The sequence below is a fragment of the Ostrea edulis genome, chromosome 9, assembly GCF_947568905.1.
Source record: "Ostrea edulis chromosome 9, xbOstEdul1.1, whole genome shotgun sequence".
In the NCBI taxonomy this organism is placed as follows: Eukaryota; Metazoa; Mollusca; class Bivalvia; order Ostreida; family Ostreidae; genus Ostrea; species Ostrea edulis.
In genome coordinates this window covers 45,902,746-45,930,690 of record NC_079172.1, presented here as the reverse complement: position 1 = coordinate 45,930,690, position 27,945 = coordinate 45,902,746, and the positions used below count along the sequence as shown (strand labels likewise).

At 35.3% G+C, this 27,945-nt stretch overlaps 1 protein-coding gene across 9 annotated transcripts; it reads left to right on the top strand.

Annotated features, from left to right (window-relative positions):
• The first annotated feature begins 24 nt into the window (after positions 1-24).
• On the top strand, positions 25-26,269 carry LOC125659142 (probable serine/threonine-protein kinase pats1). 9 transcript variants are annotated; one of them, XM_056149377.1, is made up of 5 exons: positions 25-174; positions 20,427-23,278; positions 23,403-23,570; positions 24,613-24,703; positions 25,412-26,269. In XM_056149377.1, exons 2-5 carry the CDS (start codon positions 20,518-20,520, stop codon positions 25,413-25,415), a joined length of 3,024 nt encoding a protein of 1,007 aa, XP_056005352.1. In that variant the 5' UTR covers positions 25-174; positions 20,427-20,517; the 3' UTR covers positions 25,416-26,269. The 9 variants fall into 9 exon arrangements, with proteins under 9 accessions (XP_056005352.1, XP_048746656.2, XP_056005351.1 ...); XM_056149376.1 differs by lacking the exon at positions 25-174 and adding an exon at positions 8,151-8,272; XM_048890702.2 differs by lacking the exon at positions 25-174 and adding an exon at positions 15,647-17,724.
• The last annotated feature ends 1,676 nt before the right edge of the window (positions 26,270-27,945 follow it).

Below are 27,945 nucleotides of genomic sequence, written 5' to 3'. Positions count from 1 at the left end.
CCGAAGTTTTAAAGTCTTTGATCAATGCGATATTTCGGTTCTATCTGAAATCCACGTGTGGTTGGCGAACCCTAGTTACAGTCGAGAACTTTAAATCAGAAAAATATTTTCGCCGATGTGTCACATTGTGGAAATGGAAATTACTTTCTTTTCTCGTGAGACAAAAGTAAACAGGTAAGTTGCATAAGATTTTTCTAGTCTGTCATCACTTTTTATTGTGTCTCCAGATGTTGTTTTTTCAGCACTTAAAACGGCTCGAGTTTTGTTGACATGTTCATGTATACACAGGCTTTGTAAATATCTCACTATACATTCAGTTAGTCAAGTCAGTTTGTCAATAATACTATCAGCGCCTAACGTGTATTTGTATTAGACCAAAGAAGGAAAAGACAATAGAGATATCTTATGATAAATAGTTTTGGCAGCATTGTTACTATTAAAATGCTGTTGGAATATTCTTATTATTTTTATACAAGGCACATTCCTGATATACTATTTTTTTCTGTCACAGAAATAGATTATCCATTTAGAAATACATGTACATTTAGAAGGAAGAAAATCTTCAAATGTCAATGTCTTTAGAATTTTAAAGAGGATTTTTATGTATAATTAGCATGACTTGGAATATTTCGGATACAAGGATTTTTTCGTCTTCTATTCCGGTCCAAAGATTGACGTTATGAATTGTATCGATTTAAGATTTTTTCTTTAAAAAAGGGGGGAGGGTTACTCTGTAAAACTACGTGACCGTCACCTTTTTTGACATGAATACCCTGACGTAAATAGGTGTAGATTGTGTGCCCATTTTAATTAACTGGATTAAGTCTGCTGTGTAGTCTGAAGTCATTAAGCCTGCTTATTGCTGGAAATGTTTACGTTCCACACGAGGTTTACCCGCCAAAGCTATTTAATCTTCGCCCAGAGATTAATTAAATAAACTGAGATTGGTTTTAAGTTTAACGTGATTGTAGATTTTATTGTCAAGAAGACGACAAATCCAATAAAATTTGTAGTATTAAGGGCTGATTTGATTATACGCGTTAATCTTTAATCCCTCTGCAGCTATTATAACCAGGATTAGTGCACGGTGCAACAGGTAGGCAAAGCATATTCACGCACCCAAGATTTTTCATTCATGACAAAATACTGCATTTTTTCTCACGCTAAGAGAAGTCCAGTTTTAAATTACCGTTAACTGAAGCAAATTAAAATCATTTCCATGTCGTATTAATCAAAACCCCGATGCCCAATATAACATTTATATACGCCATATACATATATATAAACCAAATCCGAATCTGAAGACCACACGTTCCAAGCGATGCATATAATTGTTTTATTTACACAGTCTTTGGCTGTCAATAGAAACGAGTAACTTGATGCAAGAATACGACTGATAACCAATAAACACAACAAAAACCGTTAACATGTAAGTAGAAATAGATTGGCCGGGGGCATTTAAACGGCAAATTCTTGATGGTAAAGTGATTGAAGATTCTATCACTAGAAAGACGAAAAATCCCATAAAATAAACTGATATGATAATCCGAGGAAATTTTTAATCCCTTTACGGCTAGATTAATACAGATTATTGCACGGTGCAATAAGTATTTGCAAAACCAAATCACACACCCATGTATTTTCATTCATAACATATTTTATATGCCAATTCTTTCTTCTTCTTTTTTCTCACGCTGTACGGAAATTGTATATAAAAAAGGAATTCGGGTCTTTGATATACAATTTCATTAAAATCAATTTCATCTCTCGACGCCTAAGAGGACAAAGCGAACATGAAGACCATTGTCTGCAAGTACATATACTTATTTTATTTACCCTTGACAGTCAATAGAAGCGAGTACCTTGGTTCTAAACAGCAAATGACAACCTTCAAATCAACATAACAGAGAGGTGTATGTGACCGTTTTTTTGTATTTATTCTCAGAGAGAGAGAGAGAGAGAGAGAGAGAGAGAGAGAGAGAGAAGGGCCTTTGGAAATTTCTCATAAATGTGTTAAATGGCTCCTTAATTGCACTGTCCTTGACTTTTAGAATATCAAATGGATAGCCAAAAGCAGAGTTATTCATTTATTCAAAACAATGTTGTTTAAATTGTACAAGAATTTCCGACGAAAACTACGTTAATTATATGTTACTGATTTCACTAAAACAAGATGACATTCGAATTGACCATATCTACTGTGTTACCTTACTGGGACACCAGGGTCTGTGTTCAGCCGGCATTGATTTCTTAATCTTATTAAAATGTTACAGAAAGAGCGAATTATAATTTAATCTGATTAAAATTCCGCTGGTTTGGGTGCAACCTACACCAATATAAGCATCACTCGGTGTATGAGAGGCCAATAATGGTGAGTGTATATACATGTATTTCAATTTTACAATTTCTGTCCAAGTTGTTCATCTGAAATTAATGCAAGTACATAGAGATTAATTTCTGAACACTGCACGTAAGTATCATACATTATTGATAATGTATGTCACCAGCCATAGTCGTACAGACACGTTCTAATTCCATGTAGTGGACATTTTTTTGTGGAGTCTAAACATCGATGTGCTTGGTATTGGGGACACATTCGGTAGATACATGTACACGTTTCATAGATAATGTCATCAAATACTTCGATGTAATCGGCTTTCTTAATAAAGTATTTATTTGGTCCATATTATAATATAGACTTCACGAGTTTGGAGTTGATAAAAGAGGGCAATTAAATTCATGTTCAGAATCATTATTAAAATCCATTTTCATTTAACTCGGTTTTTCCGTGAAAAGAGAGAGTACCTTGAAGCGGATGTTCGGAATACCGATGTTGTGTAAAAGACCACGCTGTACATGTGCTTCTAAATGGAATGCAACGGGTGCATTTCAATTTTATTTGATTGATGGCGCCAATATTTGGGGTTCACATAAAATTTACATCAATTTATAAAAGAAAATTGGGGCATGACCATGTCATTTTATTACAGAGCCATCGCTATTTCATAGCAATTTTTACATTTAAAAATATGTTCTTTACCCAATTAACTGAAATAAAATAAAAATCGTTCATGTAAGGTTTCAGTTTATGATTATATTCGCTGCCAACAGGAATATAATAGTTTCAAGTTGAAGTCGTTTTATTGATCGCAAGAAGGCTATTTATGAACCATTTCAGCGGCACCTACTTCGCTAATTCGATGTTTCTTAGATACATCATGTCAACTAGAAAACCACGCACAAGTCTATACATGGTATATCTGTATTATTCTGTAGGAAGCGATGGTTAAGGTAGATCCTGGGAATGGAGAATAAGTGGGCTTGTTATTTCTGTGTAGAGTCACGGAATTAAAGGAAATGAGTCTTCTATTGAACTTCCGAACGACAACGGCTAAGCACCCCACGAGTAATTGAAAATTAAGATATAACTCTATCTTTTAGCATTTTTGACAGAAAATCTTTCGTTATCGAAATCAAATTTCCGTCACGCAGAATTACACTGACAAAATCGAGATGGTCACCCAACAACTGCAAATGATAAAGACTAAAATTTTATATACACTTTTACGGGTACCTGTAAAATGCGAAACGAAATTTGCTGAAACGAAATCTACCGAAACGAAACTTACCGAAACGAAACAGATTGTACAACCGAACTTTGTAAGCATGATAATAAAAAATGATATCTCAGGTTCCTGTTAAAGTAGCTGCAATAATGTAGCCCTATCCGATTTTTTTTTATTCTGACCCCCCCCCCCCCCCCCCCCCCCCCCCCCAATCGGAGAGGGCTACATTATCAAAACTACTGTTAAAGTTACACAATATAAATGAAATTCGTTTCCCTGTTGATTTTGTCTTTCGGGTTGACTGTTACATTTTTAAGCGGTCCACTGATTAGCATCAAACATTGTTTGAAGAAGCTGGTGTCTGAGAAAGTTGAAAGCAGGAAGACGTTAAAACCTCTTATTTTATCTCTAACTGCTGAGGTGCCAGTATACTTTCAATAATGGAAAAATTATATAGTGTCATATTATACAAATACAATGCGGTAAGATATATAGTATTAGAAAATATCTAAATATAAAGATAACTTTATATATTTAGGGTATTGCTAAAACGGGGAATTCAAAACGGAAAATATTTTAGCAATAATTACTGAAACAAGTATTTTTGCTCAAAGGCGAATCCAACACCAGTACACCCCCCACCCTACACCCCCTTCAGTGTGTTTCCCCAGACTTGTGAGACTGTAACCCTCCGTTATGAAATTTCTAGATTCGAAACTAATTGCACATGGTATAATTTAATCAACTTCGTATATGTACTTTGTGCTTATTCACCTCACTCTTCCAACTTTTAAAACTTGTATCAATCAACCCGGAAGCCTACATCAAAGGGGAGGCGAATTTTATTTATAGGTGGTAACTTTCACAGGGGTCTGAGATATCATTTTAATTACTAGTAACTATGATTAAAAGAATTCGGTTATACAATCTGGTTCGTTTCGGTAGGTTTCGTTTCGTTTTGTTTCGCATTTTATAGGTACCCCACTTTTACCCTTCCTGAAAAGTATGCGATGTGAAGCGTCACAGTTTATACCCCCGCGTATTTTCACAAATGAAAGGTCCTTTACTTCTGATGTTTACATTCCACTTTTAGCACTCCGTATGTACGACGTTAAAACATTCCCATTTCGATTTTTACATTATTATTATTATTATCATTTGGTTTCTGAAGCATAGAATGTATGTAAGAATGACAGAATGTCGTAAGTGACAAATGTATGAAAATATATCTGAAGGCGTATGTATAATCTGTTTTCAATGGAATGTATTAGTTTTAAAGACAAAAATCTCATTTTCAATTGATTACATTCTAAATGTCAAAATATTCAGTATGTTTGAGCAACTTTCGGGATTAACTGTCTATAGAAGCGTACCGTTGAGCGGTTATTGATAAAATTTTGTTCTTGATCACGACTTATTTGGTTATCTCGATACTATATCTAATGGTGTCTGGCGGCGACAGCTTTAAAACCTGGAGATTTATTATCAGCTTCGATTCTTGTTTCCACGTCATTCACACTTGCTAACAATGTAAGTGGTTGAAAAATGAATTGAATTTTCATTCATCACAAAGAAACTTAACTCTTGTATCTTTATCGCGATAGCCTGCTGCCCTCTCTTGAGTGGTGTTAAATGTACTGTTATAGGGACGAGAGTACCAAAGACCTGGATGTTTAATTTATACCGAAGGCTGTTGGTCCAATTAAAGTTGAGACGCTAACTTTAAAGTTGTTACAATGTACGTGATTGGCCGAAATCAAGGATGAAATTATTTTCAATTGAAAGAAATACCATACATGTTAGATACGAAATCGAGAAAATCGAAGTAAGATTGTATTCAAAATGAAAGTTTAATTCACTGTGGAATGCTGTATGTTGTAAAGAAGTACACAATATGACCCATACTGTATAAAAGCAATGGAATCCTGTATAGTTTGTGGTTTATTTTGGGTTTTTTTAATCGGCTCTTCCCGGGCTTTTGGAATCTTTCAAATATTGGTGGGTATTTTGTGTCAAATGATATATACGAAGTAAAATAATGAGAGGATCAAAGGTTTGTATTGAGTTCTGTGGGAAATGAATTGGTACTATTTTCCTCCTCTATGTTTTCTCGGGTTATTTGTGAATTCAGTTTTCAATCATCCTCATGCAGTGTAGTCTCCTGAATCTTGGAGCAATGGCGCTGGGGGTGCCAGCGTTAGACTACGGAATGAGTCCAAATTGAAAATACTATTCATGGAATCCACCCTACAAACAGCCCCACTGTTAATTTATGAAAAGAACATGTAAGCATCCCCGTGTTTATTACCCAGGGCCAGGAGGGGGTTACAAAATTACAAATTTTCTACACCAATACGTACCGGTATAGAGATGGTGTCACTACAATGTATTGTGTCAAAATATTATATTGAACCATATAGTTTTGATTTTAGTCAGGGTTATACTATATGATAATGAACCATCGTCATGTATATAGTTTTGATTTTAGTCAGGGTTATACTATATGTATATAGTTTTGATTTTAGTCAGGGTTATACTATATGCATATAGTTTTGATTTTAGTCAGGGTTATACTATATGTATATAGTTTTGATTTTAGTCAGGGTTATACTATATGTATATAGTTTTGATTTTAGTCAAGGTTATACTATATGTAAATAGTTTTGATTTTAGTCAGGGTTATACTATATGTATATAGTTTTGATTTTAGTCAGGGTTATACTATATGTAGATAGTTTTGATTTTAGTCAGGGTTATATTATATGTATATAGTTTTGATTTTAGTCAGGGTTATACTATATGTATATAGTTTTGATTTTAGTCAGGGTTATACTATATGTATATAGTTTTGATTTTAGTCAGGGTTATACTATATGTAGATAGTTTTGATTTTAGTCAGGGTTATACTATATGTATATAGTTTTGATTTTAGTCAGGGTTATACTATATGTAGATAGTTTTGATTTTAGTCAGGGTTATACTATATGTATATAGTTTTGATTTTAGTCAGGGTTATACTATATGTAGATAGTTTTGATTTTAGTCAGGGTTATACTCTATGTATACAGTTTTGATTTTAGTCAGGGTTATACTATATGTATATAGTTTTGATTTTAGTCAGGGTTATACAATATGTATATAGTTTTGATTTTAGTCAGGGTTATACTATATGTAGATAGTTTTGATTTTAGTCAGGGTTATACTATATGTATATAGTTTTGATTTTAGTCAGGGTTATACTATATGTATATAGTTTTGATTTTAGTCAGGGTTATACTATATGTATATAGTTTTGATTTTAGTCAGGGTTATACTATATGTAGATAGTTTTGATTTTAGTCAGGGTTATACTATATGTAGATAGTTTTGATTTTAGTCAGGGTTATACTATATGTATATAGTTTTGATTTTAGTCAGGGTTATACTATATGTAGATAGTTTTGATTTTAGTCAGGGTTATACTATATGTAGATAGTTTTGATTTTAGTCAGGGTTATACTATATGAAGGGGAACAAATACAGTTATACAACACACATTTTGATTAAGCAGGAATACTACACCAGAGACATTTGATGTGGATGAAAAGTAGGGGATATGTACAACAATATTTGAAGTTGAAAACTTTCACTTTATTTAGTCCAAAACTGCAGTTTTAGCAGCAAGTAATCTGATTTTTTTTAAAAACATTGTTGGACTTGAACCCGTGATCTACAGTTCAGCAGTCGACACGCTAATCCACTGGGCTACTCCGTTAGTCAATTAAATTAAAACAGAATAGACAAATATTGTTGATATCCATATTTCCATGCAATGTTTCTAAAGGAAGTCACTCATTATGCCGGTGTAGTCTACACATCCGTAAAATATCTCAACAACAGTCTTACAGTATGCCAAAATAATATGATGACTTAAAAACGCACGAAACGGGTATTTTCCTAAGAGAAATCTTAGGAAAGTGTCATATTCGGACACTTTGATAAATATTTTATTTTTTCTAGTAGTAAGTACATGAACAACAATCAAATTAATATGAAAAGAATCTTGTGTAGTGCAAAGTCAAGAAATATATGGATCCTTGATCAGTGTTGGCCTGTAAGAGGGATGCTATTTGAGTTTAAATACCTGCTCACCTTTATTCATATATTTTGAATATCAAATCCTCTGTGGTTATTTATGATTTCAGTTCGTCCCACAGGTATCACTGTCCAAAGTCACAGGTCCCTGTATTTACCGTACATTGTTTTATTGACAACTGCGTTTTAATATCTCCTGATACTATCTGTTCCCATGCTGTCCACATGCTTCTTGTATTGTTTTGTCACGTGATTGTAAATACTAAGATTTACGTAATTAAATTTTTAATTCAATGTGATGCCATTCACGGTCGCATTTCCTATTTGCGCACACTCCCTTTATTGCATTAATAACAGTAAACAAACACAGGATGCTCTTTGTTTTTCATAGTCCATCGATTTGTAATGCTGTCAATTGAATGATTAAATCGGGATAGATTTAATATCTAATCAAACCATCAAATGACGTCATGATGTTGAAAAGTCGGGTTCATTTCAATGTATGTAGATATACTTATAAAATCTAATTGGATTAGGAAAAGGCACCATTTTATGCAACATTATCATTTGTTTTGCATCCATATGGTTAGCGTGTTTGTAAACTGGACATAGCTTTGTCACTTCCATTTTAAGTAAGTGGGGTCTTGTTTCAGAAATACTTGTGATCTCATTGCTGTGTAGTTGGTACTTTAGAAGACTTTTTTCATCATCGTGTACTAATGTCGCTCTATACCAAATTACCAAAAAGCGCTTAAAATACTTAAAACTAGATTCATAGATACGTCGCACATTGTATCTTGATGAACGTGTGAAATTCGCTTTAATTAATTAAACTGACTGTACGTAATTACGTTACACAGACTTTACATTACGTTACACTGACTGTACGTAATTACGTTACACTGACTTTACATTACGTTACACTGACTGTACGTAATTACGTTACACAGACTTTACATTACGTTACACTGACTGTACGTAATTACGTTACACAGACTTTACATTACGTTACACTGACTGTACGTAATTACGTTGCACTGACTTTACATTACGTTACACTGACTGTACGTAATTACGTTACACTGATTTTACATTACGTTACACTGACTGTACGTAATTTCGTTACAAGACTTTGACGGTAGGCCACTGACGCTACCATGTAGATAACAGACTATCGTTCTTTAGGAAATTTCAGGTTTGGAAATACATGTGGGTATATTAACTGCGATCCTTCGCACCGTCGCCTTTCATGAAGTGTCGCATTTCGTACCCTCGCGTATTTTGAAATTCATTTCTTATATTTGCATTCTAATCTTATTTTTGAATTATCAACCATATCAGAATAAACAAACCATATTTATCAAAATTCTTAAGCGCATTGTTTAGAACTGGCGCGCGTTCATGAGAAAATGGCTATAATTACAATTTGTAAAAATATCAAAGGCATAAAAGTCTTCTGATGTGTGTTGCTTTTTACTTGTATGCCCCAAGGAGGTGGGGGGTATTCTATTCTATACAATATGTCACATTTGTTCTGTTAATCTGTACTACATGATGTCCTACTTATTATTCCTATTCTACTTATTGTGAATCCGGATGGTCTTTTGTTTAATGTCTGTACCTTTTTTCACGAGTACACACGTGAATAAATTTCTCGGTATAAATACTAGCTTCTGTGACTACTTGAACATATGTAATGCTGTTTTATTATGTTTTTAAGTGGAAGGAGACGCGCTGATTGCATACATATCATATTGCTAAAGCTATGAATATTTATTTTATTCCTAACCACAGCATTTTTATAGATATTATGTCACTTTGGTTGTGTATAGTTTTCTGTAACTGTTGATAAGAAAATCCAAGTTTTGCATTAGAGGTGGGTGTTGGTGAGAAAACTTTCTGGTTTAAGTGTGTTTGTAGCTGCAGAACTGTAGCTCTCTGAAAAATATTGGGACAGATCAGAGAGCTACAGATCCACCCCTTATGAAAGCCTTCGATTTACGGCGCACAAAAAGCTGCGCACGGTTGAGGCCTCATATCGTTGTATTCTTGTATTGTCGTCTCATACGACCCGGAAACTCGCAGCTTCAAATGATTTCGTTTGTTGACGTAGTCTATGTTAGGTAGCCAGTCAATTCGAACCCTGTTGCTATTGGTATCTATTCATGTATTCGGTTTGCATTTATTATAAACACGAATACTAAATAGAAATAATAAAAAAAAGTTTATCTAAAGGTAAAATAAGCTCTTGATTATTGAAAATGCTACAAAAGCCGAGTTTGGTCCCCGCCAGACTAATGAAAGCCGCGTAACCATGAATTTGCCTATTTGAATGATTATTATTTAACCGAACTGGGATGAGGTATCATTTAAGATATTTAACTAAAATATTTGTGGGGATATTAGTTCACATCTAGACGTCATTGTGTAAAGTATGGAGATGAACCGGGATTCGAATTACATGTAACTGGCTACCTAACATGGTTTCGTCAATGAACGAAATCATTAAAAGCTGTGAATTTTTGGGTTGTATGGGGCTTTAATGAATATTTCAAAGGTATGTTTGGACACAAATATTATAGTAGGAAAATATGCTAGGAATTTTTGGATATGAAATTTATGAGACGACAATGCAAGAATATAGAGATATAAGGCCTCAACCGTGCGCATCTTTATGTGCGCCATTTTTATAAGGTCCCTGATCTGTCCCAATATTTTTTTCAGAGAGCTACAGTTCCGAAGCTAGTGTGTTTGATACATGGATATTTAGAATCAAAACTGAAAACTTGGGATCTACCATTTCCGTTACCCGAATGTTTCTATACATGTTACAGTACTCTCCTCACAAACCCATGACTAGGGAAGACGGGGGTAACAATTTGTAAGGGGAGTATCAGAAAGCGCTGGCCTGGCTATCGGAAAGTTTGGCTGACAACACCATGACACTACAGAGGTCTCAGTGTGTTGATTTCATTGCATTGATCATCTCATTTTGTCCTGAAGTGCTGAAATGTTATGTGTGAGGCGATTCAAATGCATGCTCCACAGAAAAGCAAGGACTGAGTCTAATGATTTTTAATTAAGACACATTAGAAACTACTTAAAACAAACAAAACTCAAATATGTGACGTATTCAAAATGTTCCTCTTACAATAGGCATGCGTCTGTACGCAACATTCGTCGTCTTGCGGTACGTTAGAGCACACTTCCAGGCAAAATGTCTTTAGTTTATACATAGTCTTCTCTAAGGAGGTATACTACCCCGTCCTAATGGTTGACTTCCTTTTAAAACATGAATGACAATATACATGTAGATATCAGCAATAGGTGGGTAGCTCAGTCGGTAAAAGTGTCGTCTGTTGAGCGCGGTTCGAGTTCAGGGGTTGTTCAGATTACCTTCTACTAAAACTGCATTTTTGAACAAATAAAGTAAATTTGAAAGTTTTCAATTTCAAAATATTGTTGCACATATCCTCCACTTTTCATCCTTATCAAATTTCTCTAGTGTGTTACACACGTATTTCTCCCTTACTGGTTCTCTAGTGTGTTACACACGTATTTCTCCCTTACTGGTTCTCTAGTGTGTTACACACGTATTTCTCCCTTACTGGTTCTCTAGTGTGTTACACACGTATTTCTCTCTTACTGGTTCTCTAGTGTGTTACACACGTATTTCTCCCTTACTGGTTCTCTAGTGTGTTACACACGTATTTCTCTCTTACTGGTTCTCTAGTGTGTTACACACGTATTTCTCCCTTACTGGTTCTCTAGTGTGTTACACACGTATGTCTCCCTTACTGGTTCTCTAGTGTGTTACACACGTATTTCTCCCTTACTGGTTCTCTAGTGTGTTACACACGTATTTCTCCCTTACTGGTTCTCTAGTGTGTTAAACACGTATGTCTCCCTTACTGGTTCTCTAGTGTGTTACACACGTATGTCTCCCTTACTGGTTCTCTAGTGTGTTACACACGTATGTCTTCCTTACTGGTTCTCTAGTGTGTTACACACGTATGTCTTCCTTACTGGTTCTCTAGTGTGTTACACACGTATGTCTTCCTTACTGGTTCTCTAGTGTGTTACACACGTATGTCTCCCTTACTGGTTCTCTAGTGTGTTACACACGTATTTCTCTCTTACTGGTTCTCTAGTGTGTTACACACGTATTTCTCTCTTACTGGTTCTCTAGTGTGTTACACACGTATTTCTCTCTTACTGGTTCTCTAGTGTGTTACACACGTATGTCTCCCTTACTGGTTCTCTAGTGTGTTACACACGTATTTCTCCCTTACTGGTTCTCTAGTGTGTTACACACGTATGTCTCTCTTACTGGTTCTCTAGTGTGTTACACACGTATTTCTCCCTTATTGGTTCTCTAGTGTGTTACACACGTATTTCTCCCTTACTGGTTCTCTAGTGTGTTACACACGTATGTCTCCCTTACTGGTTCTCTAGTGTGTTACACACGTATGTCTCTCTTACTGGTTCTCTAGTGTGTTACACACGTATTTCTCTCTTACTGGTTCTCTAGTGTGTTACACACGTATTTCTCTCTTACTGGTTCTCTAGTGTGTTACACACGTATGTCTCCCTTACTGGTTCTCTAGTGTGTTACACACGTATTTCTCCCTTACTGGTTCTCTAGTGTGTTACACACGTATTTCTCCCTTACTGGTTCTCTAGTGTGTTACACACGTATTTCTCCCTTACTGGTTCTCTAGTGTGTTACACACGTACTGGTTCTCTAGTGTGTTACACACGTATTTCTCCCTTACTGGTAAGATGTATGTGGTTATTGTTCCTAATCTGTTCTTTTTGTTTGCTTGACCCATGTGGGTGTATTCTGCAATAAAATTATTACCGTAATTAGGTGATAGAAAAAAAAAATCACTTTATGACAAAAACGTTATAGAGAAATACCTTTAATCAAAGATGTGTTTTCCTCATTAGAATACGAGGTAACCTTTTTCGTGATCCAAGCCTTTGCCACTTTGTGAAATAAAAAAAAAAAATCTTTGAAAGTATGAAAAGCAAAATATTTACTAAGTTCATTCACTGGTCTGAAATAAGTGAATTGTTACGATATCAACAGTTTCCTTAGAAGATATGTACATACCTAATTCCTTGGTTTTACTTAGAGAATGCATATACATGTACACATGAACATGTACACGTATTTTGAAAATTCTTGAAGCAAGGGATTGTTTTGTTTTCTAAAGATATTGATCACGTGATCTTGTACATGTAGTTGATAATAATTTTGAATGAAATTAGATGCAATTTCGTTTGTGTCGGATAAAACAAAAATGGAGATAATGCTGGGAATTTTTTTTACCAGGAAAATTTTAAAGCTAAGGAAGTTCCTCCTAATCCATATATAGAAATTTGATTCTCAATGCATTCACAAATTTCCGATTGAATACATTATTTGTAAACCGACTTGTGTGAATAATCAACAATGAATCAAATAATCACATCAGCAACGTAAATCGTGTAAAGTTATATTAAATGAGTACATGTATCTATCACAGGCACTCGACGTTTTAAATATCTATAATAATAAAAATTGTCTTCCTGTAAATATAATTGAATATTATGTTTACAGGAGGACAATTTTTTTAATTATAGATATTTAAAACGTCGAGTGCCTGTGGTCTCTATCTCAAGAAAACAGTGTACACGTGCATGTAGATTTCTCTTTGATGTCTTCTCCAAGTTGAAGGTAAACAAGTGGTAGAGCAGTTTCGTGGACAAAAAAGGGAGATTATTTGGAACTCGACTCGTCCCAGTGTCGTTGAAAAAGAATTGATTAATCTTCATGAAATGTTGAAGAAACCTTTTAGAGGGCGCGCAGAAAATACGAAAATGAATCTATTGGCAAGACATTTGAAAGTGTTCCTCGTATAACTTTGCAGAAAACTGTAGAGAACAATTTAGTTTTCCCCTCTGTCATCATTCACAGAAATACATGACTTCAGTTATTTTGGAGAACAAATAAGAGAAATTTCGTACGAGAAATCCTTGATAAACAATAAATCTAAAATAGTATGGCGTAATAAATTATATGAACATGTATCCTACGGAAAATTGCATAAGTACACTGCATTATATTTTCATTTCTTACTTATGTTACACGTAAACATTTCCATTCGACAAAAAAATTTTTTTTAAAAATCTTAATTCCCCTGGAAACTCATGGAAATTATTGACATATTGCATGTATAATTTCTTTTATGGTACCTTATGAAATTCATCTTCTATATTCGTTTTCACATCTTTTGAAATATTTTGTAAGGACACCAAATTTGATTACAAGATTATAGAATTAATTAGTGCGTCGTTATTCTGACTAAATTGTTTCTTTATATATATAAGATAGATAGATAGATATACAAAGGTGTTGTAAAGCAACAAAGTACTTACTAACTTGACCGCTGATCCACGTGTCGCAAAACAAATGTATTCTTAATTGACATGTTGCTTTGAATGATACATGTACTTTCAGATGTCAAGAAAATTCTTTAAATAAGTACAGTGTTGTTAAAATGAAATTGGTGTTTAATGCAGAAAGATAAGATTCATAATGATTGTGATTTTAGTTTCGGTTTACAGCTCCCCTCGTCCCCCTTTCTGGGATCTACACAGACCCTAAATCATGACCCTGGGGTATTGAACATGATGAAACAATCTACCTTGTTTCAATCTTAGAGTTTTAGCCTCACATACATTATATGAACAATTGTTCACATTTCATGTAAAGCAATATGAATTTGTCATGCTTTAAGAAGTATGTGGGTAACTGATAGATGTGCCCGCCATGGCGTTGAATGTGGTATAACTGCGCAGAACTATTTTCCGCACTGCACCATTTTCTTGTTCATGGACTTCATGTCCGATATTCAATTACTCGGTAAACCCTTCATTTTAAACAAAAACCATTGTATGATCAAACAATATATTTGAACATTAAGATTCTCTTCATAAAATATTTAACACCTGGAAGCAATAATAAAACTATGGATCCCGTATAATATTACAACGCCATTACCAAAGATAGCGCTGTTTCAGCATGTTGACTGACAAATACAAAAGATTCTTGGTAGAATACATACATGTATAGAGCTGTAAAGGGCCTTAGTAGAGATCTATGACGTTTCCCCTAAGCAACAGGACAATACCATGACGGGTTTTTAATGGTTAACACCTATCTGGACCCGAGTTTCACTGATGTTAAATTTTCACAAAACTGTTTAGTCTGTAATCGTTAATGGAAACCATAAACTTTTATTGTATATATCCCAATTTTTACCTAAACCTATTTTTCTTATATATACCATTGTTCTACCACCTCAAGGAATATAGGGTCAATGACAGATATATGTACACAAACTATATCACACAACTTACAAAGAGACATCCATTAAAATTCATGGAGTAGTATTTTTCATTTATAAGTATTTTGATTTGTGCATTAATTATGACCGATTTAATTCCGGGTCGCAGTATTTCGGATTATTCAGATCAAACTACACTTGTCCTTTTTGATATTTATGTCAGTAGTAAATATTTTAGTGCATTGTAGATTTGACAGTAATTGTGTACTTCAGCTGTGTTAAATACATAAATTTATGTTTACATTACGGTTTAGATTTGTGCCATATTTCTCTCAATATCTCATCAAAGGCGATGTCGATCGTAATCGCCATTTAGCCCGTGCTTAGTAAATGAACAAAAGAGAAGTCAGTTAGTGCATTAAAATGGATATTAAGATCGTTTTGGACTGGTTGTACAGAACACCAATATTAGCAGGAACCTGGCATTCTTATTTTGAAATAAACACATGAAAGCTTTCCAATAAAGCCGATAACATATTGTCAATACAGTCTCTGCATCGTCTTTCCTTCTAGTCGAAAGCAAACAAACAGGAATTCTAAAAATGATGTGTGTAATCATAACATTTTATTCCTTTAGAGATTAATTGCAATTTAAAAATATTGTGGTTTTTTTTTTTTCAAATAGCAAATCAACTTTGTGGCAACTACTAGTATTTGTAAAGTGCAATACTTTTTGTGTATCATAATGTAATGTAAGATGTTGATGGACTATCAGGTCCTGTTTACCAGTACTTTTAACTGATCAAAAATGTTTGCATTTGTACGTAAAACTTATGAAACGTAATGTACATGTACTCATCTTCTTCATTTCGTCAAATTTATGCTAAACACAAAGTACAGCATTTAATTAATGGTAAAAAGTATAGTCGATCCAAAGGACCTTTTGTAAAAGGAGCCCCATAATCCCGTTGTCAGTAGTAAAATAGTGACAATGTATCGCTGTTTTCAGTGCTCTCCAATTTTGAGGCCCGACCAAGACGTCAAAGGTTCCTTTCAATATACGTGAAGTATAAACTCAGTTTGTCCATCGCTAGGATTATAATATCGACCCACGGTACATACCCTAACGTAATTACTGGTGATAAATCTGAGTTATATTACAAGTAAATATGCACATTTAAGATCTCAGCATATATTTATTTTAAAATACTTGAATCGTTAGCGAATCCTAAACAAGCTTCCGATTACCACTTTCGCTACCGTTATAAATCACCCAGAACTGCTCGGCATGTTTTCGATGATGTTCAGATCACGTTGTATTTACCTTTCATATCAATACAATGCTTCAAATCCAGGCTTGTATTTTCACAAAGGTATCTGACAAGTTTGGTATTTGGTTGTCATAATCATAAATCAATATATTTCTGGACTGTCTCTATCCACTTTTAAGATAAAACGCGGTTTCCAAGATTTGAAGAAGTGCCTCGGATATCTCACCAAACTCCTGCTAGGGAACAACATGCCATGTCGCATAGATTTCCCGTTAGGAGACAAGAATATTTTTGATCAGATTTTTTGCAAAGGTTTCATTTTTAGTTATGGAGGCGCATGAAATAGTATAAACCTTGTAAAATGATTCACCTCTCATGATTTCAATAAAAAATTAAACTTTATTTTTTTAAAAACTTTTTCTCAGATATATCAGATAAATAAACAAGCACTTATAGTCCCAAGCATTTGCTTTACAAAAATCTTAATATTTTCCTATCGCATCATTAGCTCTGTTAAAAGTTGCAGTTGCATGCATGCATTTACCTTTAGTTATATTTGAGTCTTTGAAAACAAAACGCATGATCTGTTTGAAATACGACGATATAACTAACAGCGATAGACGACCTGGTAGCTTCGCTATCTTGGAAACAAAAATTCTACTTGATGTTGAAACAATAAGGACTTTAAACACTGACTGAGCGCGAGTTCTATCAAAGTTCAATAAGGACGAGTAAGGACCAATATGGTGATTTTCAAACAGTGACGATTGGGATGCACTCCATTTCCTATGATTTAATTTGTTGAATTCATTCATCGATATCATGTATATCCTTTACGATTTCTTACGAAATTTAAACCTTTGAATTGATATGTTGTAATGATGTATTTAGATTTATGTGTTTAATGTGAGCTTCAATTGTATCTTGAGCAAACTAACCCAAAGTAGAGCACTTCTGTACACGCAGGAGAGAATGAAAGGAAAAACTGTCCTCATTTGTTTGAACTGCAATTATTTGAATTAGCATGTTTTAAATCCCTTTTTACAAATACCAGAGGACGCAAAAGGGAATCTTTTTGGCACTTTGATTAAAGAATGTTTGTCATAAACACACAGAAACGAACAAATATTCGCCGTCTACCACCCGCTGTTGGTTGAGAATGGAGATACTGCTTCGATTCTTATTGGCTGAAAGTGAGTTTCAAACATTTCTCCGATCCCACGTAGCGACGTTATTCATGGTCATCAAAAAGTTTGCTCATGTGAAAGCTTCGGAAGGATACCTTTATAATTTCTTTGGGATTATAGAATATATCAGACTGTCTTTAAATATAAAACGCGCATGAAAAGATATTTAAAAGCGTGTATCGCACCATGCTGTAATGTTGAATGTTAGTTTTTTCTCATGGGTGTTAGAATTGAGCAGTATTTAATCTATTTTGGACATTTCAAATAGTGGATTGAGTCAGAAGTAAAAATGGTGAGTAGTTTTTTTTTTTGTTTTTTTTTATTTGTTTTTTGTTTGTTTGTTGTTGTTTTTTGTGTGGTTTTTTTTTTTTTTTTTTTTTTTTGTTGTTTTTTTTTTTAAAGAAGATATTATCAAGCATCATTTCGTCTACAGCCCTGTAATAAGTAAGACTTTTACTACAAATTTTATGATTATTTTCATTAGAGGACCATGATGAATCAAAACCACATACATATATATCTAAGAACGTATAAACCTTGAAGAAACTGAAAGACCAAAAATGAAGTTCGTATTATATGTCTATTTCAATGACGAAATTCCGTTAATATAGTTGTTTCTTTTATGACTTAATATTTCTTAATATTTTTAAAAATGAAGGACAAACCACCATGTTTGTTTTAAATTGTTACCAGCATAAAGGAGAAATAGACAGCACAACATAGTAACATTAATGGTAAATAACTGTCTCTAATTCGTGTATCCAGTCAACGACTTAGCACAAAAGTCTCATTACATCGAAAGGTATTCCTATATATTACTTATCGATATCCTAAATCATAATATTGGTTCTCCGTCTTTGTTCCCGAGTCTGTACCAAAATATTACTTATCGATTGCTGAATGGGGTATTTGTTCTAGCCAAGGCAAATTAAAACAAGTGAATCGGGAAGAAATTCATTTCAGAATTTTAAATTTAGTAATTGGTAAACTGCAACATGTAATGAAATAAACACCATTCTACCGTTCCACACAAATCTAATGAAAGGCTTTAAATGGCTTAAAATACTTGGTTAATTAACGGCTCCAACAATCCCGAGAGTTTCCCAATTGACTTGACTTGAAAGCAATGTTTTCACGACACCTCCTTTGACAATCTAACTGCATTTAAACTAAGATCGTGTCTTGGAGCCATGTTTGTAAAAGGTATAAGGTTATATATATTGGATTGAAGACGAGATTTACGGATAATCGACTGTTTTTCTTCAGCTTTTACTTCTTCTGTGGTAGCCTTGTTGGTTATCCATTGTGGATTTAGTGATGGGAGATGTTTGAGTTGAATTAACTTTATCCCTAATCTTTTTGGATCCGATAAGGAGTTAGTGTGTCTCTTTGGTATGGAAACGAAATCTCGTTTTCAAGTAAGCTTCAAATTTTTTTTATTTCTCTGTAAGAGATGCTTATTGTTAGCGTTAAAAATTCATACAAATATACATCTGTGTTTATCAGTTGTCTCTTTGTTTGAATTTCCATAAATCTTTCATTGCATGTATTGTTAATGAAGCATAATTGACCTGCAACCTTTTTCCATGGAATCGGGAAAAGAATATCAATAACCGATAAGTTTCCATTATGATGAAATCTTTCACGGTAAAACAAAGTCAACTTCACTAAGGTTACCGATTGTGTTTTCTCAATGTCCATTTTGAATGACTCGTCAAATGGAAGATTGCTTCTTTGTGAAATCAGAAACCCGTGCGTGGCATTATCATTAAGCACTTTGTTCGAAATTGAGAATATTAATGAAAGCCAATTTTCTAACTGTTTTAACTTGTGAAGTGCAGAATCAATACACAGAAAACAATTTTTGCTAATTTTCAAAGCATATTACTATTTTGTATAGACGTGTGTGCAATTCGTGATCATTCCTCAATGATTGTGACTCGGAGGTCTACTCACTGTAATGTTCAAGGAATCTTCAATAACGGAATCAAGTCTGAATTCGATTCGCATATGACAACCTGAAAATGCACACATGACGAAATTAAAATTTGAATTATTTGTGGATCAACAAAATATACCCTGGAATATGTCAGACAGACAAGCAAACAATTCCTTTTCTACAGACCATTGAATTCAACTAAAAGCACTGTCGTTTATCCGCTGAAATCCATGCAAGTTTTGCTACTTGATAATAAATTACAAATACAATAATTACGTGAGTTCAGAGAAGCATGAAATTGTTAATTCTCGTACCTGGTCCTTATATACATATACCACTATTTAGATCGCTTCAACGCAGCTTTTAAATGAATTTATCAACAATATACCCATGTGTTTCCTTTGAGAAATATTGACTGTATGAATAATCAACATTTCGAATTTATCCGATATTTCCATCAGTCAGCAAATTATTTCATAAGTGAATTTAACATCTTGATCTTCATATCAAAATATTTCTTTCCTTGCATTTAATGTACTGCAACACACGACTGGACAATTACCATGATTGTCCTTCATGATTTTTGTGTTGTCATATCTATTAAATTGATAGCCCCCTTAAAACAATTTAATCCCAAACATTGCGTTTTGTGGGAAACCTCATTAATTGCTCTAGGTGCAATTATTCAAGAACGACAGACAAAGCAATATTTTAAATGTACTGAGGGAGATCTTTAAAAGCGGAGATGACTGAGTAGACTATACACTTTCATATTTAAAGTGTCCTTGTTTGCGCATTTCACCCGATAAGAAGCTTAAACACAGAAAACACATTAGTATGGTCAGCGATATACAAAATAACGTATGTTAGAATCACCATTTCGACCAGACACGGAGACTAGAGAATCCACAAGTTTACTCGGAATCTCTAAGTTCTTCAGAATCTGCTTTTTACCTGTGAAGATCCATGTAGGAAGTGAACTAGTGTCGTCTATTTTATGATAATCAAATATTACTTGGACGTATGAAGAACAAATGTGTCATTTATAATTACAGGATGTAAGTCAATTTAGAAATATTCAAACGAAGATAATAACTTCTTGGAGAAGCTGCCAAAGGTTGCCGAGTGTTTCCATTCGGCATCAAGATGAACAGGCGTAAACAACAGCCGCTGCAGACGGCATCACATACAACTCAAAAGAGACCACGCCGTGTCAAAATCTCGCAAACTCGCGCTCCTCCACTGATGGCACATCTAGGATACCAAGGTGCTCGCCACTTGCATCCTCAGCGTCTTCCAACAAAATCACCCGAAAAGTTGGTATCGGTTCGTCTTCTTGATCTGAGGAATGATACAATTGAAAATGTGCAGAAAATAGCAGAGACGATTAAAAGACTTATGGTGCCAGGGTTGCGCTTGAAAGAAATTCCAGAGCAACTGGTAGATCGTTTAGTGGTGCTTGAAAAACTTGATTTGAGTAATAATCAGCTCTCCGATGGAAGTTTACCGGAATCAATGAAAAGGTTAGAAAGTCTAGTGGAACTGAATTTGAACACAAACAAATTCACGAAAGTTCCACCAGCTCTTAAGAAATTGAAATCATTATCAAGGCTTGATCTTAGTGAAAACAGTATTGACAATTTGAATGGCTTGGAGAAACTTAGGAAAATTCAAATACTAGTGGTGGACAATAATAAATTAACTTCAGTGTTTAAAGAAGTTTGTCACTTGAAACGACTGGAAATTTTACGGTGCAAAAATAATCTTGTGAAGGACATTGGGGTCGAAATACGTCAAATGAAGCAGCTGAAAGATTTGGACATATCAGATAACAGACTATCTGTTCTTCCAACAGACGTTTTACTTCTTCCCAGTTTAGAGACTCTAAATGCTAGTCGAAATAAAATTACGAAGATTCCAGCCTTCAATATTAAATTGCACAATCGACACTGGGTTTCTGAAGTTGATCTCTCGGACAATCAAATAACAGTATTTCCAGGACATCTACTAAGAATGACCGAAAAATTGGATCTTAGTAGTAATCAAATAAAAATTCTCAATATGAATGCAATGAAAGAATTGGAAAGAAATCCAAGTCAGGAGTTGATTGTGGATGACAATCCATTGGTCTTTCCACCTGCAGAAATTACAGGACAAAACGCTATATTGGCCTATATTCAGGAAGCTCGACTCAACACACCTGTGTATCGTGGAATGAAGATTTTAGTAATTGGATCGCACAAAAGTGGAAAATCAAGTCTTATTCAGTCGATGGTGGACAACCAGGCAAGGTTAGCAGAAGATTTGAATGAAAGTGTCGCTGGAATTGATCTTTACGATTTAGTGTATGACTGTGAAATGAAAGTTAAAAGTGAGGAATCTGGGAAGATGCAGAAAGAAGTCCGCCCACTTCAGCTTTGTTTGTGGGATTTCTGTGGACATCCTTATTATCAGTTTCCACACTATCTGTTTTTCGAACAACCTTCTGTTGCTCTACTAACATTCAACATGAAAGAATTTACTTCGGATAAATTCAACGAGATGATTGGTTGCTGGCTGGACTGGATGATCGCCAAATCCAACAGTCTAAAAGTTGTGTTGGTTGGAACTCAATGCGACAAAATGTCCAAAGAAAAAATCAAGGAAGTTAAAGCCGAAGTAAAAAGACAAATGACGGAATTCAAGAATTACCACGAAAGTATTCTGAATGAAAGAATCAATCACATATCCCAGAAATCAGAGATCTCGCCTACTCTCACCGAAAGGATGTTTTCTTACCGAAAGCTACTCATCTTCACAGACACTTTCACAGTACAATCGGACGTTATTGCTACGTCATCATCAGAGTTTACAGGGTTTGATCAGCTTCGAAAAAGCATCGAACTGATAGCAAAAGACGAAAATCAATTTCCACCGACACCCGAGTATAATTTACCGCTTGTTTTACACAAGGTAAAGACGTTTTGGGCTGATGTAGAGAATTACTTAGACGAGAAGTCAAATTCTATGGTGGTTCCCATATTGCCGTGGGAGGATTACGTTGAAGAAGTCACAACTAAATTTGGAATGAAGAAACAAATTAAAGACATTACGCAATACCTTCACGTAACAGGAAAGGTACTTTGGTTCTCATCGTCGCCTGTTCTTTGTGACTTTGTGTTCATCCGCCCAGGGTGGCTTTTCGAGTTACTTCGTAACATCTACCGCCATGACTTTGAAGAGAAAGTCGATTTTGCCATTGACGACACCTACAAACAGATGGGATTTTCGCAAACACGATTTGAAAGAAACAAAAAGGAAGTTCTTCAGTACGGAGTCATGGACAGAGACTTTATGCGTGCTATGGTGGGGTATCTAATACCTCCTGATATGAAAGAACAGTTCAACTTTGTATTGGATATTCTTCTTCGCGGGTTCAAAATTGGTTATCCAGCTGCAAAGAAAGCCAAGGAAATGACATACAACCTCAGTCCAGAAACTGAAAACTTAGATAACGTTTCCAAAATATTAATTCCGTGGATCCGAAAAACTGAAGAGCCCGAAGAAATAGTTTCATCGTGGAAGGAACACAGCGACAGGGAACGAGTAGCTGCCTTACTGAAATTCCCAAAATATATGCCACCGGGCTTGTTTGAACTCCTATGTGTCGGGGCACAGAAGATGGAGAAGCATAATCTCACCTTTAAGGAACACTGGGGTAACGGAATCATTGCTAGGCACAATAAGATTGATGCTCTCCTCATGATCAGCTACCGAATAGGACCACAGGGAAGAGGTGCGAGTATAAGGTATGAACTCAGAGATGACAGTCCAGATCCATTGTATTACCCCACCCGACCGGCAGCTATGTGGACGATTCTTCTCCCTTTGCTCCAAGATTTCGAGGAAATTATCAAGGCTTTTAAAGGTATCCAAGTGTTCGCTAAGTACTTGAAGTAAAATATTCGTTGGATAATGGAATTATGTTGTATTGGTAGTTGTGATGCTAATACACCTATACAAGCTTTACATATAGCGGGTTTTCTTCTTAGGTGTTTTGGTGGAAAGACTTATGCTGTGTAAATTCTGCAGAGAGCCATCCTTTCTAGGGGAATGGAACACACCGAAAGAAACCCAGAATCTTCCGGAGAAAGTCTGTGAAGTTTGTGGCGAGAAAGTGGACACCGATACTCTGGTCCAGCAACGGGAGGAGAAAAGAGGTAGGATTGGTGAATTAAAATGTATGTTTGATCGGGGCTAGGACATTTTTCATATACCTACTTTCCGGTATTGGTTAACTGAATTGGATGCGAAATAAGATTTTCTTTTAGTTGATTTAAAAAGCGTATTCATTGATATGTCAGTGTTATAATCATCATAATTTCTAAACTTAGTGCTAGCATTATCATAATGGAGAAACCGATGTAATCTTGTTTGAAGTTTATGCTGTCAGATGAATTGCTCAAATCATGTTTTTATTTGTAACTGGTGTAATGACAAAGCGCAAAATACTACAAGTCGCTTTAATAATGTTGTTAAAGCTTCACAATTTACTTTTTGTGATAGAAAATGCTTGAATTATAGTGAAAAAGCATAATAGATAAGTAATGGAATACTGTCTGATTGCAATTGTAGCTGAAGGTATTGTAATATTTTTAACACTCAATTTTGAGCACAGAATACTACGTGGAGTGGAAAGGGGGAATATTAATGTTGTGATCACATATGTAGAGCTAAAACTATCCACGGATCTGTTATTTCTATTTCAGATGGAATAAGTATGAAACCACACACTTTTTTAGCAATGTAAAACCTTTGGTGAAATGCTACTATTTCTGTACAAGCTCTTTACATTTATGATTATTCTGTTTGAACATTATACCTTCAGTTATTTTTCTACTATTGTACTCATAACATTTGAATATTTATATATTCGAACTTTGAATGAGTTTGATGCCTCATTTGCATGTAATTACTGCTATCAGTTTATTTTCTCACTAATCTATTGTAATGCCTCATGTTAGAGCAGTGTACATTTAGATATATTTCAGCATAGAAAAAAACCCATATTCCTTTAACATACAAGTGCATTTCTTTGCACAATAATACTATTAGTGTACATATTCTGTTAAACGAATTAATCTAAGTACCCATAGTATGATATAGATTTTTCATGATTCTAATTATTTCTAGGAGCAGTAATTAACACATAACTTTACCATCCAACAAAAATTCAGCGATATCTCATTGGTTGTATTTCAGTTGACTTAAATACTTTAAGAGCTCGAATTGCTGCGCAGGCGCAACAAGCCGCCAGGCACGCGCGCAATTCAAACCCTGTTGATCATGACACGTGAGTACGCAGGCGCACGTCATAGTGCAGCAGACTTCCGGATTCCCTGTGTGTTTGTCTAATCTTTAATTCTGTTTTATTTGACCTCTAACCGGAACAATACTAGCAACGTTTTTATTTGTTTTCTAATTTATTATTTAGCTTTTAGGAAACAATGCAGAATATATATACATGTAGCATATACAGAAAATAGTGATTGGATGCTGATTTGATTTAAAGCAAAATGTACAATATGCTGCGTTTTATTGTGCTTGACCGCTTACATATATTCAAAACGGTGATATCTGCATTGTTCAGCTTATTATTGTATATCAGTTAATTTGTTTTCAGTTAATTCTTCATCTCAAAGACACTTTAATTGTACTTGAAAGCTAACATAGCAAATACAGTGTAGTAACGTTTAGCACCGCATTTGTTTTTACATTTCACGTATTAATATACAATGATAAGTTGAGTACTGAATTTGAATGTGTAACTGAACAAATTAAGAACCTTCGTGAAACGTTTGAACAAGTGTGAATTGTCAAGTCTTAATGTTTGTAGATCATATGTTAAAGATCAGTGTTGCTGATAGAAATATCAAATAATGACAAATATTTCACATGATATGTTATTTATTACGGATAACATAAATAGTGTAATAATTGTGAATTCAAGACCATGTCATGTTTATCAAAATGTTCATCTCTGCTTTCTGTTTTATTAAAGATGATGTGTTACTGAAATTAGGAGAAATTCGAGCACGACGGAAAGACGCCATGGCCAAAGGCAAGACCCTCCGGGAGATGCTCCATGAGGAAGAATTAGACAAACCACATTATGGACGGGACAGACGCAGAAACGTAGGGGTACTCCAGCCGGCCGATCTGTCTAGTCTTCTTCCTGCGGTGAATATAGGTACCGGAGAAGACGAAGAGTCCGGAGATGTGGAAGATTCAACAGAGGGCAATATGGAGAATATCCGAGCTCTCTATCTTCTGAATTTTTCAGGAGTTGATAATGAAGACCATGTCTCAGATGAACAGGAGGAGGGGGGCCAGGATGAAATAGTTGAGGAAGATCAACAAATGTTCGCAGAATGACAGATTGTTTTTGCGTAGGTTCAAAATGTGTTGATTCTTATGCTACTTTGGTTTGTCTCAAAATAATTGACCCCACTTTCACGTTGAATTCGAAGTTATGTTAAATTGTTATTGTTAAACGAATTTATTGTGAGTGTCAGAAACTACTTCCGGTATACGGCCATATTATGTCTGCACGATTTGTGTTTGACACGCTTATTCTGTGGAATGGAATTGGTGCCTTATGAATTTTGAGCAACGCAATATATAGTTATGTTGACTTTTTGTCGTGCATGTTATTTTATTTCATTACGTATTTGCAACTTTTCTGTTAGATTTATTACTCGTAATTTATTGGACGGCGTAGAATGGTTGATGAAGTTGACCTTTTCTAGGAAGTATTTGTTATTTCATGTTATTTATTCCATGTTTAGAAAGTATGTCTTAAAACGACCATGGTGAGGGTCCCTATTATTACATGAAGTCAATAAAATGTCAAATTTGTCCTGTTGCTTATTTTGTGTCTCTATACTACCGGAACTGTACACAAAACATTTTGTAACGTGTAGCGGTCACCCATGCAAGGGCTGATCACGCCCGCCGTTGCTTAACTCGCATGATCAAGAGAGATACTCTACCACATTTCTATAAAAGCTAGCTCACTAGCGAGGCAGTATGAAAGGTGAAGATAACGAACAGCGATGAATCTCATAACTCCTATATGCAATACAAAATAGATATCTGGGCAAACACGGACCCTTGGACACACCAGAGGTGGGATCAGGTGCTTAGGAGGAGTAAGCATCCCCTGTCGACCGGTCACACCCGCCGTGATCCCTATATCCTGATCAGGGAAACGGCGTAATCAGTAGTCAAAATCAGTGTGCCAAGAACGGCCTAACAATCGGTGTGAAACATGCAGGACATTTGATCCAATGATAGGTTGTATTGACAAACTAGATCATTATAACGACCATAGAATTTGCGAAATGCTGACTTCAATCGAGACTGTTGAAACCCCTGTACTATCAACTTGTTTGTCAGTAGCTTGCCTCGATTTAAAAACTGACCATACGCAGAACAAGCTCTTCCGTATCGAATCAGTTGAGAGATATAAACACCACAAGCAGGTGATGATGGAATATTGCTACATGAATATGGGAAGTTGACGATGGTGAAGCTAAAATCATCCTGTTTGTCGTACAGTTGAGTTGTCAGTATAAGTTTCCTCTATACCGACCGCTACATGGAAGCTCGTCCCGAAGCTTAGCGCGAGTTCTCTCTGAGTTTAGACTGTCCGCTACAATATAATTTGTCTGTTAGTAATGAAGAGTAGATCTGATGAATCTAAAAATAAAAGAGGCACTGCACAGTACATTGATTGATTAATGTTTATTGTTTAACGTCCCTCTCAAGAATTTTTCACTCGTATTGAGACGTCACCATTGTCGGTGAAGGGCTGCAAAATTTAAGCCAATGCTTGACGCTTTACGGCCTTTGAGCTGGGAGGGATCTTTAACGTGCCACACCTGCTGTGACACGGGACCTCGGTTTTGCGGTCTCATCCAAAGGACCACCCCATATAGTTGCCCCTAACGACAATCTAACCGGATCTTCACGGGACGAAACGTGCCTTTTCCAGTGTAGAAGCACCTGAGTGAATACTATAATGAGACTCTTGGTCGATAAACCCATTGTCACGGATCTTAAAATCATAGAATTTACTTTTTCAGTAAACATGATTTGGTCCATTGGAATTAATACACATGTACATCATACTTAGACACTTTTGATAAGATGAAACAATGCTATTGATTGGTATATAAAATAAATCGATTGATTGAATGAATGAATATTGTTTAACATCCGGCTCGAGAATGTTTCACTCATATGGAGAATTAATTTTGAATTTTACAGCTAGAATCCCCCCCCCCCCCCGCATAGACTTTTCCCCCGGGAAAACGGGCCCGGGATAAATACCCCCCCCCCCCCCCCGGAAAGATGGGCCTGACATAGAATTTCCCCTTAGGAAGAATTAACTCTGGCCCAATCCTCCCCTAGGAAAAACCGCCCCCGTACAGAATTTCCCCCTAAATGACAGTACGCCTTTTCCCCCTTCTTACAATTTAGCTATGTATCCGTTTCCAATTCTATTACTAAAATTCTCTTGCTTATCTAGAC

What these genes read in the sequence shown, in the direction of transcription:
- LOC125659142 (XM_048890699.2), top strand. Translation starts at nt 20,518, where the DNA reads ATGAACAGGCGTAAACAACAGCCGCTGCAGACGGCATCACATACAACT. An exon ending in AATTATCAAGGCTTTTAAAG is followed by an intron (nt 23,279 to 23,402) that starts GTATCCAAGTGT and finishes TTTTCTTCTTAG; the next exon opens with GTGTTTTGGTGGAAAGACTT. An exon ending in GCAACGGGAGGAGAAAAGAG is followed by an intron (nt 23,571 to 25,411) that starts GTAGGATTGGTG and finishes GTTTTATTAAAG; the next exon opens with ATGATGTGTTACTGAAATTA.